The sequence below is a fragment of the Vulpes vulpes genome, chromosome 2 (genome assembly GCF_048418805.1).
Source record: "Vulpes vulpes isolate BD-2025 chromosome 2, VulVul3, whole genome shotgun sequence".
In the NCBI taxonomy this organism is placed as follows: Eukaryota; Metazoa; Chordata; class Mammalia; order Carnivora; family Canidae; genus Vulpes; species Vulpes vulpes.
The window spans coordinates 41,152,279-41,167,856 of NC_132781.1; the positions used below are offsets into that span (position 1 = coordinate 41,152,279).

The following is a 15,578-nucleotide window of genomic DNA, read 5'->3' on the forward strand; positions in this document are numbered from 1 at the left end:
GTTCGCGCCGCGCCCTGGCCCGGGACACTCCGCGGGGCCGCAGGGCCGGCGGGGGAGCGCCCGGCGGAGCAAGGGGAGGGCGCGGCGCGGCGCGGCGGGGCGGGGCGGGGCGGGGCGGCGGGGCCCAGGGAGAGGGGCTGCGAGCCGGCGGGCGCGGCCGGGAGAGCGGCGGCGGGGGCGGTGCCGGCCGCTAGCGGAAGGCGAGGGCGCGCGGAGGGGCTCACACGCGTCAAGGAGCCTGGCCGGGGACAGGGGCAAAGGGAACTTTGCTGGTAAAGTTTGGTTTCTATTCTATGAGAAGCAAGAAGCTCAAAGGCCGGAATATGGGTGCTTATTACGATACCATGAACGTTTTTATAGACCTTGTGTTTAAAAAGAAAATTCTGTTTTTCAAGGAAATTAGGTCCCTCTGACCTCGTTTGGCCGGTGGCCACAGGGTCTGTTCCCGGAGAGGCAGGTGGGAGACAGGCCTCTTCCCGGGGCAGGGCGTGGCCACCTGCCAGCCCGCAGCCCTCCTGCAGGCCAGCGCCGGGGCGGGGTGAGGGTCACAGATCCCTCCAATGCCAAAGTCATTCTTGCTTATTTATAGCTTGTGGAGTTTGGGGAAACCTAGGAAAGCTGTTGTGTGTGCTAAACATAAAATTTACCATCTTGACCACTTAGAAACGTAGTGTCCGCTCTCTGGACATTGCTGTGCAACACGTGGAACTTTCACTGAAGCTCTACCCACTGAACAGGAAGTGGCTCCCTGCCTCAGCCGCTCCCCAGGCCCTGGCACCCACCATTCCACTTACTGTTTTAGAGTTTGGCTGCTCAGGATAACTCTCATAGGTGGGGGTCCTGCAGCATTTATCTTTTTGTTACTGGCTTATTTCACTTTGCATAATGTACTCGAGGTGCATCCATGTTGTCACATGACGTGATTTCCTATTTTTTTAAAGCTCAGTAAGATCTCACTGGTTTTTAATCCATTCATTCCTCAATGAGCACGTATTTCCCTTCTTCGACCTCTTTGCTATTGTGAATTATACTGCAGCGAACGCAGGTATGGAAATATGCCTTCAGTTCTTTTACATATATAACCCAGAAGAGGGATTGCTGTTCTGTTTTTAATTTTTTCGGGGAACCTCCATATTATTTTCCATAGTGGTTACACCAAAATTACATTCCCACCAACGGTATGTGAGGGTTCAGATTTCCTCAAATCTGGAGCACGTGGGTGGCTCAGCAGTTGTGGGTGGCTCAGTGGTTGAGCCTTTGGCTCAGGTCATGATCTGGGGTCCTGGGATCAAGTCACATCAGGCTCTCCATAGAGAGTTCTTCCTCCCTCTGTCTCTGCCTTTCTCTGTGTCTCTCATGAATAAATAAATAGAATCTTTAAAAACAAAACAAATTTCCTCACATCTGTGCCAGTACTTTTTTCTTAAATTTTATTTAAACTCAATTTGCCAGCATATAGAATAACACCCAGTGCTCATTTCATCTTTTTTTTTTCTATATAGTGATCATCTTAATGAGTATGCAATAATATCTCATTGTGGTTGGATTTGCATTTTCCTGGTTGTGATGTTGAGCATATTTTCATATGCTTGTTAGCCATTTGTGTATCTTTGAAGAAATGTTTATTCGAGCAAGTCCTTTGCCAAATTTTTATTATGTTTTTTTTGATGGGTTGTAAGAGTTCTTTGTATATTCTAGATATTAAGATATTAACCTCTTATCAGATATATGGTTGACTAATAGTTTCTCCCATTCTGTGGCTTGATTTGTCACTCTATTGATTGTTTCCTTTGCAGTGCAGAAGTTTAAGTTTGGTGTAGTCATTCCCGTTTGTCTGTTTTTGTTGCCTGTGCTTCTGGTATTCTATCTGAGGAGTCATTGCCAACTTCAGTGTCATGGAGTTTTTCCCCTATTTTTTTTTTTTTCTAAGAGCTATAACAGTCAGGTCTTATGTTTAAGTCTTTTGTCCATTTTGAGTTAATTTGTATGTGGAATAAGGCAAGCATCTGTCTTCATTCTTTTGCTTTTAGATGTCCAGCTTTCCCAACACCATTTCTGATATTTTAACAAATTAGAAATTAGAATGACAACTGATTAGTTGATGGAGTCTTATAATTAATTGGTAGTATTTTTTTCCCTTTTTGATGGCACATGAAATAACTTTTTAATTGGTGAATTTGATGAAATCACATATGTATAACAGTTAAGAGTCAGACTCATATTTTCACATTTGTATATTTCATGGTGTCCTGATTTTTCTCACCATCATAGGATGAGCATTTCCCACATTCTTGTAAGTGGATCATTTCATTGACTGTAAAATGTACTACTCTGGTGCAGGATACTGATAGGGAAGCTGTGCATGGAGGAGGGAATATCATGGGAATTCTCACTCACTTTAGCAGTGTACTTGAAACTGCTCTAAAAAGTAGTCTATTTTATAAAAGCACCTTAAAAAATAAATCCTAAAAGGAGAACAGTGGATAACTCATACATTCTTTGCTCTCTGACCCCCTACTGTGTGAGTCACAGCCAATCCTGGACTGCACTGGGGTTATTCCTTGGTGGGGTCACTATGGGTCTGTCCAGGTCCACTTCTTAGCTGGTAGGCTTAGGAGCCCGGTTTTGTCTCCCTCCACGAGTGAGCAGCTATAAGTACATGGTCTAACTTCTGTTTTCTAAACTTAGGTACCATTTTTAATATTGAGCTTTGTATTGTTAAACATGCTGTGAAACTTAGCCAAAAGGTTGAGAGCTGGTTCCAGAACACAGGGCTCCCTAAGTCGCAAAAATCAGGCCATCCTTACCTCCATCTAGCACAGTAGAAAGAGCATCCTGTCATTCATTCCTTCCACAAATCTTCACTGAGCACCTACTACGTGCTAGACCCCGTTCTCAGTGCTGGAGCTATAGCAGTGAACTGAGCAGCACAGCTCCCAGCCCTCATGGAGCTTCCATTCTTTTTTTGTTGTTGTTAATTTAAATTCAATTTGCCAACATATAGTATAACACCCAGTGCTCATCTCATCATGTGCTGGAGCTTCCATTCTTAAGTAAGCAAACCATACAGCAGTCCAGGCTTGCCTGGACTAGTAGAATGTGGCCAAAGTGATGTTGAGTAAATACCCAAAGCTTGGTTCTCAAGAGACCTTGCAGCTAGCTTCTTCCTGTGATGTCTTAGAGCCTTGTCCCGAACCCCCACCCCCACCCTGTATCAAGAAGGCAGTGTAGTTGATGGAGGATGAGAGGCCATAAGGAGTCTCCCAGCTGAAAGCCAGCACCACCTGCTACACACATCGGTGCCCCCATCTTGAGCCCTCTAGCCCAGCTGACACTCCAGCTGAATGCAGCTACGTGAGCGAGCCTAGGCTCAGGGGACCCTTCAGGGGAACTGCCACCCTGTCCACCCTGCCATGTGAAAATAATGAATGGCTTCTGTTGCAAGCCACTATGTTTTGAGGCTGGTTTGTTACCTAGCAAGAAGAGTCCACTGATACAGCAGGTTGCACACAGCTACCATGCTCTTTGGTTCTGGGTTTGTGGGCTGGGCGTTATTTGCATGGCAGGGTTAAAACTGGTGTGGTGGGCACCTGGGTGGCTCAGTGGTTAAGCATCTGCCTTTGGCTCAGCTCGTGGTCCTGGGATCCTGGGGTCCTGGGATCGAGTCCCACATCAGGCTCCCCACAGGGAGCCTGCTTCTCCCTCTGCCTATTGTCTCTGCTTCTGCCTCAGTGTCTTTCATGAATAAATAAATAAAATATTAAAAAAAAAAAACTGGTGTGGTGCTGGATGAATGTGGGAGGGGCCGTGCCCAGTGTCCCCTCAGTGGGCTGCTAACCTCAATTTCTTTAGCTACAAAACGGGAGAGCTGGTTAGCTATTAGCCACAGTCCTGCGTTAATTAAAATTTGAACACCTTCTTCATTATTCACTGCTAAAGTTAGCAGGGAGGTGAAATGCCACTTGACCTTTTTTCCTTCATAGCAACCTGACACTCTTCCCCGTGGTCAGGTTTCAAGGCCCCTTTGCCAGCACGAAAGCTCTAAATTTAAGGCTGCTGCTAACAGGAGAAAAAGTCAACACAACTTGCAACCTTTTTAGAATGTAGAAGGCCACACCTGTAGACATTTAAATTTAAGGCTGCTTTTCAGGACGCCTGGGTGGCTCAGTGGTTGAGTTCCTGCCTGCAGCCCAGGGCGTGATCCTGGAGACCCTGGATTGAGTCCCATGTCAGATTCCCTGCATGGAGCCTGCTTCTCCCTCTGCCTCTCTCTGGGTCTCTCATGAATAAATAAATAAAATAATAAATAAATTTAAGGCTGCTTTTCATACTTAGGGTTGGGGCAGTTTGGTCTTTATCTCTTTCTTCTCCCTTCTCAGTGGTTAGGGGAAGAAAGAGACTCCTCCACTTGTTGGTGGAGTGTTCACTCTTTTTCTTTTTCTTTTTTTTTTTAAAGATTTTATTTATTTGAGAAAGAGACCGCACATGAGCAGAGGGAGAAGCAGACTCCCCACTGAGCAGGGAAGCCTGATGGGGGACTAGATACTGGGATCGTGACCTGAGCGGAAGGCAGATGCTTGACCCACTGAGCCACCCAGGAACTCCAGTGGGGCTTTCACTCTTAAGATGTTTCGAGGTGGCTGTGGACTTTAAAGGAGTCAGGAGGGCTCACAGGTGGATCAAGGGCTGAATAAAATCAAGCCACCTCAGAAGCCCCCAAACATGCAGGAGCCTTAGTACCACCACTCTGCACCTCCAGCCCTTGGGACTTGTTCTTTCCCGGAACGTGAGCCTACGGTCTCGGACTCTCTGGCTTCTCCATGGGGCTCCTGCACAGTCAGATGTCTACCTGGGTGAGGTCAGAGGACTTACGGACCAAGTCATTCCTCAAGATGCTTGGGTGGATTCCTTTTGGGGGAAGACAGATCTTGTGAGCGTGGTCTCAGGAGAGCAAACTCCCTAAGACATGCTGTTCCATGCATCTGTTGCTGTGTAGCTATCCACCTTAGAGGATAGGATAGCTAAAACATAGAGGCTTAAAACAAGATCCTTTTCAGGTTCTGGGGGTTGGCCAGGCAGTTGTGCATAGTCTGTGGTTGGCTCAAGGTGTTGGGATGGCCTCCCTTATGAGATGGGCACTTCACTGGAGCTATTGGGTTGGGCCCTCCGTTTACCATGTGGTGGCTTGGGCTTCCTCAGTGTGGCAGTTGGGCCTCTAGGAGCATGCATCTTGGGAGGAAGAAGACAGAAGTTTCCTCATGGCCTTTTAGGGCCAGAGCTGAGAAGTCCCAGGATATCACTTCCACCACAAATGATGCATTTTTCTACCTATTGATCAAAGTAGTCACGGGGCCAGCCCAAAGTCAGGAGGAGAGGAAGTGAGCTCCACCCCTCAGCAGGGGAGAGGCCTGCACCAGGGAGGGAGTAAATCCTTGGTGGCGATCTTTGGAGACTTTACCACCCCTGTCATTCACTGACTGTGACTCTGGGTATAAACACTGATTGGTGCTCAGTCCTGGGGCTGGATACGACAGAGGATGCCAGAGGGTAGGAGGTGGATGTCCTTTGTCTCCAGCCCAACCTCAAAAATCAGACTCCTCTTGGGGGCTCCCTACTGGGACAGGTTAGACTAGATCCTCTCTCCATCTCCTTCTGGCCCTGACTGCCTCCAGAGTTGACATTCACAGCACTCCTCCCCCCCCCCCCGGCCCCCCAGAACATGCTCCTACTCACAACTGCAAGCCAGAGTACCGAGGTCTGGCCCAGACAATGCCAGGGATCAACCGATGCCAGCACTTGGTCTGGGGATGACCTACTGGACTGGATAAACTGGGAAAGCCAAGTGGGGCAGAGGGGCCAGGTGGGCTAGAATGCAGGGGTTGAGGATCACAGGTTCCCCCGGGCTTAGTGCCGTCAAACAGGCTGGAGAAAGCATGCTCAGACTTCAGCACCCTCACCCTCTAAGTTTGGGTCTTTCAGGAGCTCTAGCATTTTTCCTTTTTTTAGACCCAGAGACCACATCAATGCAATGGAGCCCAAATCAGAACCCAATGTCAAAGAGCTTGGAATGAAAGCCAGGGCCAAACTGGGGATGGCAGGAGAGTGAGGGGAACTTCCTGCAGCCCCAGCCCAGCCATTTGGTTATCTTTTGGAAGGACTGGCTTGAAGCTGGCTCTGGCCTTCCTGGCCATAACCTTGCCCCAGGGGGGGCTTGCAATTGTGACCCTCAGCCTACTGTGAGGTAGAGCCTGGCTAGCCAGGCTGAGCTGCAGGGAAACAACCATCCTAGGGCATACAAGTTTCCCACCTCCACACACTCCTGCCACAGTGCTCCTCAGAGCTGCTCCGCTCATGGAGAGCTGGCTCAGGGTCCAGGGCTCCACACGTGTCCTCCTTTGTCCCTGAAGCCTCTCCCTGAAGAGACGCCTCCCTGCTCTGAGCAACTACCTCCTCGGGCTAGTCATGACTCCTGCTTTGGGATGACTGTACCCCTAACCAGTTGCCTGGGTGTGAACCCTGGGTGACTTGTGGCGAGTTGGGTCACCTGTAGTGGCTCAGTTTTCTCATCTGTAAAATGGGGATAACACTGCCACCCACCCCCTGGTGGTTGTGAGGATCAAATGACCCAGGGCACACCAAGCACCGGCACAGGGTAAGGCCTACTACATGGAAGCCAACAGGAACTACCTCGCCGTCGCCTCCTGCGGGCCACGCACTGCCTTAGGCGCAGTGACAGGGGAGGGCTGGTGCCAAATCCCGCCTCCCCAGGGCTGGAGAATCAGAGGACTCACAGCCAGGGGCCTCGTCCTGCAGCGAGCGCCCCCTGCCGGCCACGGGTCTCCGGGTCGGCGGCAGTGGCTGGTGCTGCACCTGCGGGGGGGAGGGCCGCCCCCGCCCTCCCCCAGGGGACCCCCTCGCGGGGGGCCAGGAGCTGCCTGCGGGGGTAGCTTTGCCCGCCTTCGCCAATAGCTTAGTCGTTTCCTGGAGACAGGCGGGCTGGAGTAGACCCTCCCCGCAAGGCTGTGAGAAGCCCAGCTCCCTTGCCCAGAGGACCCCTGACCACTGGCAGTTCCAAATCCTCATCCCACTCAGCAAACAAACCACGAACGCCGCAGATCCTCCCTGAGTCCCGCTGCCTTCTCTCACCTCCTCTCAGGCTGCGGCCTAGCCCGGCGCCGGCGCCGCTCCCTGGCTTAAGATCCTTCCCAGCCCTGCGCTCCACCCACCAGGCCTCTTCACCTGCTGTTCCCTCCCTGGGTCCTCCCGGTCTCCCTCACCTGGCCTCCGCCTCCTGCTGGCTTCCGTGGACTCCTCAAATGATCTCTGCGAGGATTACACACCAGTGATGGTCACACCTGCCTACACTCTAGAATCACCCGAGGGGCTTTGGAAAAACCCGCGTGCCCAGCCCACCCCTTACCACCTGATTCCAAACTGCTGGGCTGGGGCCTATATCCCTGAGGTTTCCCCCCCTCCCCCCCAGGTTATTCAAATATGCAGCCAGGATTGAGAACCTCCCATTCTCACATTCCAGAGGCAGCCTGTGCGCGAGGGGGAGGAACTGATCTGTTTTGCTCAGTGTCAGAACTCCACACCTAGCCTTACACCATGCATCTCTTAGGCGCTGATGAAACCATTGCTTCACGGATGAACACAGATCTGCCCTTGGCCCGCCAGGCTTTGCATCACCTCACCAGTCCCCCCTCCAAGCCAGAGTACCCTGAAAGGGCAGTGCTTTCTAGCGGCCTCCCCCTGGAGGTCCTCCAGTCCTCCAGGGTTCCCCTGAAATAACCCCTCCTTGGGAAAGCTGTCCCTGATCCCCAACTGACCTCAATTTCCTTGCACCTCGCTCCTGCAGTCGGCCAGCCCCCCAGAGCTTTCCCACAATGTTGCTCATCACCTGGGGTCAGCTGTGGCTCTCCTTCCCTGAGGAGGACATAAGCCTCTGCTGTCTTTTCTACAGTGCCTAACACAGAGCTTGGCACACACAGTGGCGCTCAGTAGATTAAATTGGTTGGTTGAGTGATTTCAGACCCAGACATTTTTTTACCTATTCAGGAGACTTTGGCCTGGGCCCAGACCACTCTAAAAGGCTCTAATTGGGGGTTCCTGGGTGGCTCAAATGGTTGGATGTCTGCCTTCAGCTCAGGTCATGATCTCTAGGTCCTGGGATGGAGCCCCATGTTGGGCTCCCAGCCGGGAGTCTGCTTCTCCCCTTCCCTCTGCCCCTCCCCCCTGCTCATGCTCTTGCTCTCTCTCTCGCTAGTGAATAAATAAAATCTTTAAAAATAAACAAAAAAAGAAATAAAAGGCTCTAAATGTAAGGGCCTAGTGAGTTTGGGATCTGGCAATGAACCCTTTGCAGGAACTGTGTGACCTCTAGGGGGCATAGGGACAATGTCTGAAACCGCGAAGACTCAGGAATGGCTCTCCAAGACAGGTGAGCAGGGAATGTACCTGCACAGAGGGCAGGGCTGTTTTGCGTGGGACATATTTACACTGAAAAATTATCTTAAAGTCAGAATTAAATTGCGCATCCTGTATTTTCACTCACATGATCTGGCAACTCAAGTCAGGAAGGAAAAAGGCACATTAGAAAGCTGGAGGGAACAGACATCCAGCACAGCAAGTTCCCAGCATCGGGAAGTGATGTCCGGGCAAGGCCACATCAATCCACTGAGTTGGTGGGGGGCGGGGGGACCTGGTCTTGCCTGTCCTGAGGGTCTGGGCCATCTCCAGGTGCTGGGCCTGGGGAAGCTGTGAATCCCTTCCCCACACCTGGACTCCCAGAGAGAGGGCAGAAATCTGGGGGTCTGGGCCACTCAACCTGGCGTCACCTTGATGCTCTAGGGCTTTGCAGGACTTGTGCCATCAAGTTGATCTGAAACCAAGTTTGAGGGGGAGGGCTTGGCGTGAGACCCGGGGGAGTCAGGGTGGCAGACATGGAGGAAGATGGCAGTGGATCCCCATTACAGTGACCAGAGCAAGCTGAGACCCCTGGGGGGCCCTTGCTGGGAAAGGGAACATGGCTGGAGCAAAGACAAAGTTTCTGAATATCACAGCCCTGTGGGTGACCTGGTGGTGTTAGGGGGGCTTCTGGGATCCACAGCTCCTCTCCTAGGGACAGCTGGCCAAAAAGAGGGTTTGTGGGGTGACCCCCTGCTGTGCCCTGCACCTGGAGGACAGCACCAGTCACCCAGGCCCTCGAGACAACTGTCTGTCCCCCAGAGCCCTGGAACCAGGTCTCACCTCTTCTACCCTCCCTCCCCCAGCCACAGAAATTCATCATCAAGTCAGGCAAGAAAAGCAAACTGTTTATTTACACCTTGGTCTGTACATTAGAGTTCCTGAAGGAGTCTGCCTCTGAGAGCCTGCTCCTTTTTGGCTAGAAGCAGGTAGGAGGCAGAGCGCTTGAGGCCCTGGGACACAGCTTTGGGCCTCCCCCCTTCCTCCCTCCCCTAGGGCCTGGAGGTGGAGGGCTCACCCCAGCCCCAAAGTTAAGCCTGCTTCCAGATGGAGGCTCCTGGGGGAAGACTCAAGTGGAATCCCACAGAGTCAAAGCCATCTAACCAACCAACCAACCCTTGGCCAGGAGGCCACACGCACAGCTTATCCCATCTGGGCCCCGGGGGATCCAGCCAAGACAGCAGGAAGAGCTGGGACAAAGGGAGCCGAGGCGAGTCCTCAACAACGCCGGTCCCAGGGCAGGCCAGTCAGCAGTCCGGGAGTTAATGGCACTCGGGTCTGAGCACCTTGGGCGGAGGAGGAAGAGCTCGGCAGTTGTTAACGATGGGCCGGGGGAGCAGCAAGCAGCCTCTTCTTTCTTCCCACCTGGAGTCCAAAGCTGTTCGAGACACCAGATGGCGGTGGTCCTGAAGCAGCCCTGTGCCAAGTGCGGGGAGCCGCACTGCTCTAGGGTCTGGGGCGCTGCTGCAGACCCCGTACTGCCCGGCCCGGGGGCCCATGGTTAGGAAGGTGCACTCTGCTTTCTAGAAATGTTGACCCCAATACAGGAAGAGGTGTGTGGGAGAAGGTGCTTGACACAAAAGTTACCCTTTTCTGGTGTGCAAGGCTTCTAAACTAGCTGCAGGCTAGATGAGGGGCTAAGTGGGTCCGAGCCCTCCAAGCTTAAGACCATAATGAAAAGAGTTCTGTACAAAGTTATCAAGTCTGCGAGGCTGAGCGAGGAGCAGGAGGCAGAGCCTCTCCAAGTGGATAAACGTGCTGGGAGGCCTGGCCTGGGAGCACACCCAGCGTGGAGGAGGGCATGCTAGATGCACGCGGACACCTAGTGGGACGCTATGTACACACTGACGGGGCTTCGAGAGGACCGGGGTGAACGAGAGGATATAGAAAAGGGGCAGTGGGGGGCGTGGAGAATCCTGTACAGTGGAGACAGGGAATAAAAAAGGCACAAGGACAATGACCCCAAACCATGCGGACAAAACACGGCCTGTGCAGCACAGCAAAGCAGAGGGGCCTGGCAGGAGGTGCAGTCCCCCCAACCCCCACCCAGGGGCCCGGCAGGAAGCCCAGTCCCCACCCCAGGCAACAGCACTCACATCCTGCACAGGGCAGCCCTGGGTGGGATCCCATTCTCAGCCACCCTCCTGCTCGGGGCAGACAGCCCTCCCTTACAGCCACAGAGACAGAGAAGGAGCCTATGAGACAGGGGTACCGACATCCTATAGCCTCACACTTCACCAGGGTCTATACTTTTAGAAACCTTTCCAGAGGACAGCTGATTTTCTCATGTAGGCAGCAGAGAGTGGCAGAAGGGCCTTAGGGCTGTTCTGCTGTGTGGGTAGGACAGGCCCAGAAGGTCCCTAAGGTCAGCGGGGGGGAAGGAAATTGCTTGTCACCTGGGGGTACGTGGTCCCTCAGCAGGCCGATCTGTCTCCATCAGCCTGAAGCATCACCCTACAGGGGCTGCCCTAGTCCCAAAGGGGGAACACCAGTGAGGATGCCGACACTCAATCTAAAACCCTCTTTAGCTCTTTTTAAAAGAGTCGCTATGGATCTGCCAGCCGAACAGTCCTTTCCTCAGCATGGTGACCATCCCCAAACTTACCCTGCTTTTGGGTTTAAATCTGCTAATGCATTGAACACACATACCCAAGAGCACAAAAAGTGGGCTTAATTTCTTCCTGAGCCACCAGGCCCCACTGGCCCCTGCTGGTTATTAAGTTCCTCATTGAAACAAAAACACCTACACTGTGCCCTCCTGACCACCAGGACCTGACTGGGGCAGGAACCAGACTTGCCAGCAGACTAGTGCCCAGAGCCTCTAGGACATGGAGGGGGATGCTGGTTTGGCTACTAACAGTGGAGGAGCGGGGGGTGATACTCATCCACCCAGCCTGAAAACCAGAGACAAAACCCAAAAAGCCAGCGTCCCCTCCTGCTCAGCCATGCAAGTAAATGACTGTTTCTGGGGCTGCTTTCAGGGGGACAACCCCTCCCTGACCCTTGACTCTGTTCTACTCCGGCTCCAGAATAGGCCCACTTAGGTTGGTTAACCCCCAGGCTGGTGAGAACAGCTGGATACACCAGTTCCTGAAGGCACCTGGCCTCCCATCCGGGGTGAGGGATCCACCCACTTCTCACTACCCTTCAAAGCCACTGACACCCCACCGTTAAGGTAGAATCTGGGTTACAAATCAGACAGGCAGTTCCACCCATTTCCTCTACCCCTGACTAGCAACCTTCCAGTCTCAACCTTGGGCTACACATCAGCATGACCCGGGGAGCTCTCTGAACATCTGGATGCCTGGGCTACCCCCACACTGATTAAATTGGAATCTTGGGGCCGGGCAGCCGGCGATTTGGCCTAGTCAGCACAGTTCCCAAGCCTCCCCAGGTTATCCCGATGCACAGCCCAAGCTGAAAACCACTGTTTCAGGTCCAAGTGCTTTGGGACGTTCTTGGGCTCTGTAAGAGGTTTGCAGTAAGTCAGAAATAAAGTCAAAATAAAGGAATCTCCCTCTGACAAGTCTCAAAGAATCTACCAACTCAAAAAATAATTTGTCTGACTTGACCAAAGCTCACTCACTGATTCTGCAAATTTTCTTTGCCTTCCAGTTGGATGTAAGGATGGCCGAGTGCTGTGTTAAGAAGTTGGGTCTGTTACAGAACCCCCCTTCCTGTGCCCCCGAAGCCCCCCTAAACCTCGGAAGAGTTACTACGAATCCCTACTTGGTAGAGTTGCCAGGTTCAGCGAAAACAAAACACAAAGCGCATCCCCCCTACCCAGGCACCTAGTTAAATTATAATCACCTGGGGAACTCTTTAACCTTTCCAAATACCTGGGCCGCGCCCCCACACCACTGGCATCAGAACCTCTGGGGATTAGGCCCAGGTGGCAGAATTTTTAAATCTCCCCATTTTGAACGTGTCCCAAGCATTGCGTGGAACGTAACTTCTACTGGGAGTTAGCTTCCGTTTGCCGGAATGCACAGGGAGCTGGGCGTCGTGTGTCCAACCCAGCGGCTCCAGGGCCGAGGGGCAAGTGCAGAACTTTCACGCGGACAACACGAAGAGGAGGGGGAAGCACGGGGGGGGGGGGGGGGCGGGGTCGGCCCCACCTGCCCCCAGAGTTAGGGCGCTCTGGAACCCCTGCTGGGGCCATGGGGCTGGGGCCCTGGGGCCATGTGCCTCCGTTAGGGCTTGCTTTCCCGCATGGAAGAGCAGCTAAAGACACTTTAAAAGCCAGTTAGCCTAGGTTTTAGAAGATTTTGGCTACAGAAAGTTGGATTTAACTTGAGACAAAGTCCATGTAACCCAGGCCTCATTTTAAAGTCGGCGGTCTTCCAGAGATCCCATGCACAGCACCAGGTCCCCTTGGGGCGGTTCAGACTCCGGCTTCCTCGGGGAGGCTGGTCCTGTGGTGCCCCCTTCAGGAAGGAGGCAGCAAAACATTGTCAGCCCACCTTTTCCGTCCCTCTGCAACAAAGCAGAAACTCCCTCCCACATAGGGACTGTGTAACCCAGGCCTCTGAAACCTTCTCTGGAATTCCATACCAGTGCAGCTAAAGGGCATATAAAGTTTTATGTATAAAATGTTCACCCCTGGGGCGAGTCCCCCATGGACCTTGAGGACCTTGATCTGGTTGGCCTCTGTAGGACTCCTTCCAAAGTAAAATCCAGACCAAAGCCAAGTCATGATAGGTCCTTCTTTCCCTTCAATTCGGGACCATTCTCTACTATTAGCATATTCTCAAGAAATCCACTCCTCTTGGCCTTCTTTCTACTGCTGCTCCTCAGACCCCTGGAAGAGCCAAGGGGACCAGCATCCTAGGGGCTTGAGAGACTCTTAGAAGACTGATCCCTTGCCCTAGTCTTCCTGGGGTAGGTGGCCCCAAAGTCCTGGATCAGACCAAGGCAGCCCCATTATCTGTAGCATGGAACAAATCCCAAACATATGCTTAAGCAGAAATCACACAAGCCAACAAAAGCAGAAGTTGAGTGGAATGGAACGAAGATCAGTCCTGGCCAATCCCTACCTTTGTGAACAGGGTACATACAAACCCAAGACCCCAAGCCCCTTCTCACCCTCTCCTGCCCTCTCTTCTCTGTGCACACGCTTCCATGCCCCTCCCCAACATGCCTAAACCTTCCTTTTTACACTAGAGTTGCTGAAGACAACACGAAACTGCAGCGGGGGGGGGGGGGGGGGGAGGATATAAGACCATTCATATTTATCTACACGTAGTTCATACATGTTTGGACTAAAGAAATGAATGACAAGCCATATACAACTGAGACAAACTCAAAGTAAAACTCAAAGTACCATATCTACTCCCAGCTGCCTAGAACAAAAGATCACATTAAAAATCCAGAGTGTGCCTTTCCAGCACATGTCAGGAGGATGGAAGACTAAGGTTTCCCTAAAATGTCTGACCCCAACTGTGTCTCTCGCCAGCACCCCTCTCCTGGCAGAGATCGGAATGCAAGAGTGTTTTTGAACGGTGCTGGAACGCGGGGACCTTGCTATCCAGCTGAGCCAAGCCCAGAGCTCAGAATCCAAAAATCATAGGCTGAGGCCTGCTGTCCCCAGGCCACGTGGAGAACAGGAGTTGGAAAGCAGGGCCCACTCCCAGCCCACCAGTACCTGCGGGCTCCTGGGAAAATGCAGCCAGAGGGAAGGAGACGGAACAGGGATGGGAACACGCTCCTCCCTGAAAAGCAAGTCTTGGGATGCCCAACGCCAATACGTGCTTGAGACACCCTTGGCCCCCAGCCCGTCTCCTTCCTTTTAATCCCTTCATTGTACACCCAAGTGAAGTGCTGCTTATTTTTCACGGTCTTAAAAATCAAACAGAAAGAGGTAGGTGAAGTAGGGATGGGGAAGTGTACGGGGAACTCTCAAAATGCCAAGAACCCTTAGAACGAAGGTCGCCCCACGTCAGCTCCTCTGTAGGCCCGAGTCCTTTGGACACACAGCGCACAAGCATCACGGGGGGCTGCCAGCCTGGGAGGGGCTCTGGGAGGGCCCCTTCCTCCTTTCAGAGCCTGAGCACCTAGGCTTCAGAGGTGGCCGAAGAGGTTGGGGAGGATGCAGCTGTTGGGCATTCCAGCTCCTAGAAAAAATCTTCAATCTGCTCCCACTCCCAGAGGGAACAGCGGTGGGGTGAAAGAGCCTGTCTCACTAGCGCGTGATTTAATCCTTATCCCCAGAGGTAGAATCATTTTTATCCAGTATCTGAAACACAATCTTCCAGTTCTCATGATCACAGCAGCTCCTGATAGCAGACCCTGTCCTTCCCACCACCAGTACTGTCTGTCCTTGCACAGGGACCACAGAATGCACGGATAGCGACCGCACAGAGGTCCTCCACGGCCATGGCCCCACGTTCAGCCCTTGCTGTGTGCACGGCTTCCCCGCATACACACCGCACACAGGACAGGGTGGCCAGAGATACATTTCCGGTGTGTGTGTGAGGCCCGGCTGGGGCCGCATCCTCAGGCAGGTCTGGGGGTCTGAGGGTCCCTGAGGCCGTGCCGCAGCCAGCCCTTATCTCAGTGTTTGATCTCAAGGATGGAGGGGTTGTGGTCCAGGATGGCCAGGATTATCTTGTCCATGTACTGCCTCAGCCGGAAGTTGATCTCCTCCTGTTCCTTTAGGGCTTCCATGAGCTGGAGGGAACAGGAGAGGCAGGTCAGAGGCTCAGCAGCAACCCGGTACCCCACGACAGAGGGGCTAAGGAGACTCTGGGCAAGGCAGCCCCAAGGCCAGCCTCAGCACTCAGGGGCCAGAAACAAGCAAAAGCAGTAAGAATACACACCAAAGGTGTGGGCTCTGCAGATGCCCACACCCCACCCCCAGGGATCAGAATTGGTCTGTGGAGTGACCCAAGCGTGAGCAATTACTTGGTACAGGCTGAGAACACTGGCCAAAGACATTTACAGTCAAGAACGACTTCCAGGGGCACCTGGGTGGCTCAGTGGTTGAGTGTCTGCCTTTGGCTCAGGCCATAATCCCCAGGTCCTGGGATGGAGTCCTGCATCGGGCTCCCCACAGGGAGCCTGCTTCTCCCTCTGCCTGTGTCTCTGGCTCTCTGGCTCTCTGGCTCTCATAA

The 15,578-nt window shown here is 52.8% G+C and overlaps 1 protein-coding gene across 4 annotated transcripts in view; it reads right to left on the bottom strand.

Moving 5' to 3' along the window:
* Positions 1-9,293: 9,293 nt before the first annotated feature.
* Positions 9,294-15,578, bottom strand: part of RAB11FIP4 (RAB11 family interacting protein 4) — a 117,707-nt gene continuing 111,422 nt past the window's right edge. For all 4 annotated transcript variants that reach the window (XM_072747749.1, XM_072747752.1, XM_072747751.1 and 1 more), the window contains one exon: positions 9,294-15,135. In XM_072747749.1, the coding sequence (XP_072603850.1) occupies positions 15,019-15,135 (117 nt within the window). In that variant the 3' untranslated portion in view covers positions 9,294-15,018. The remainder of the gene's footprint in view (positions 15,136-15,578) is intronic.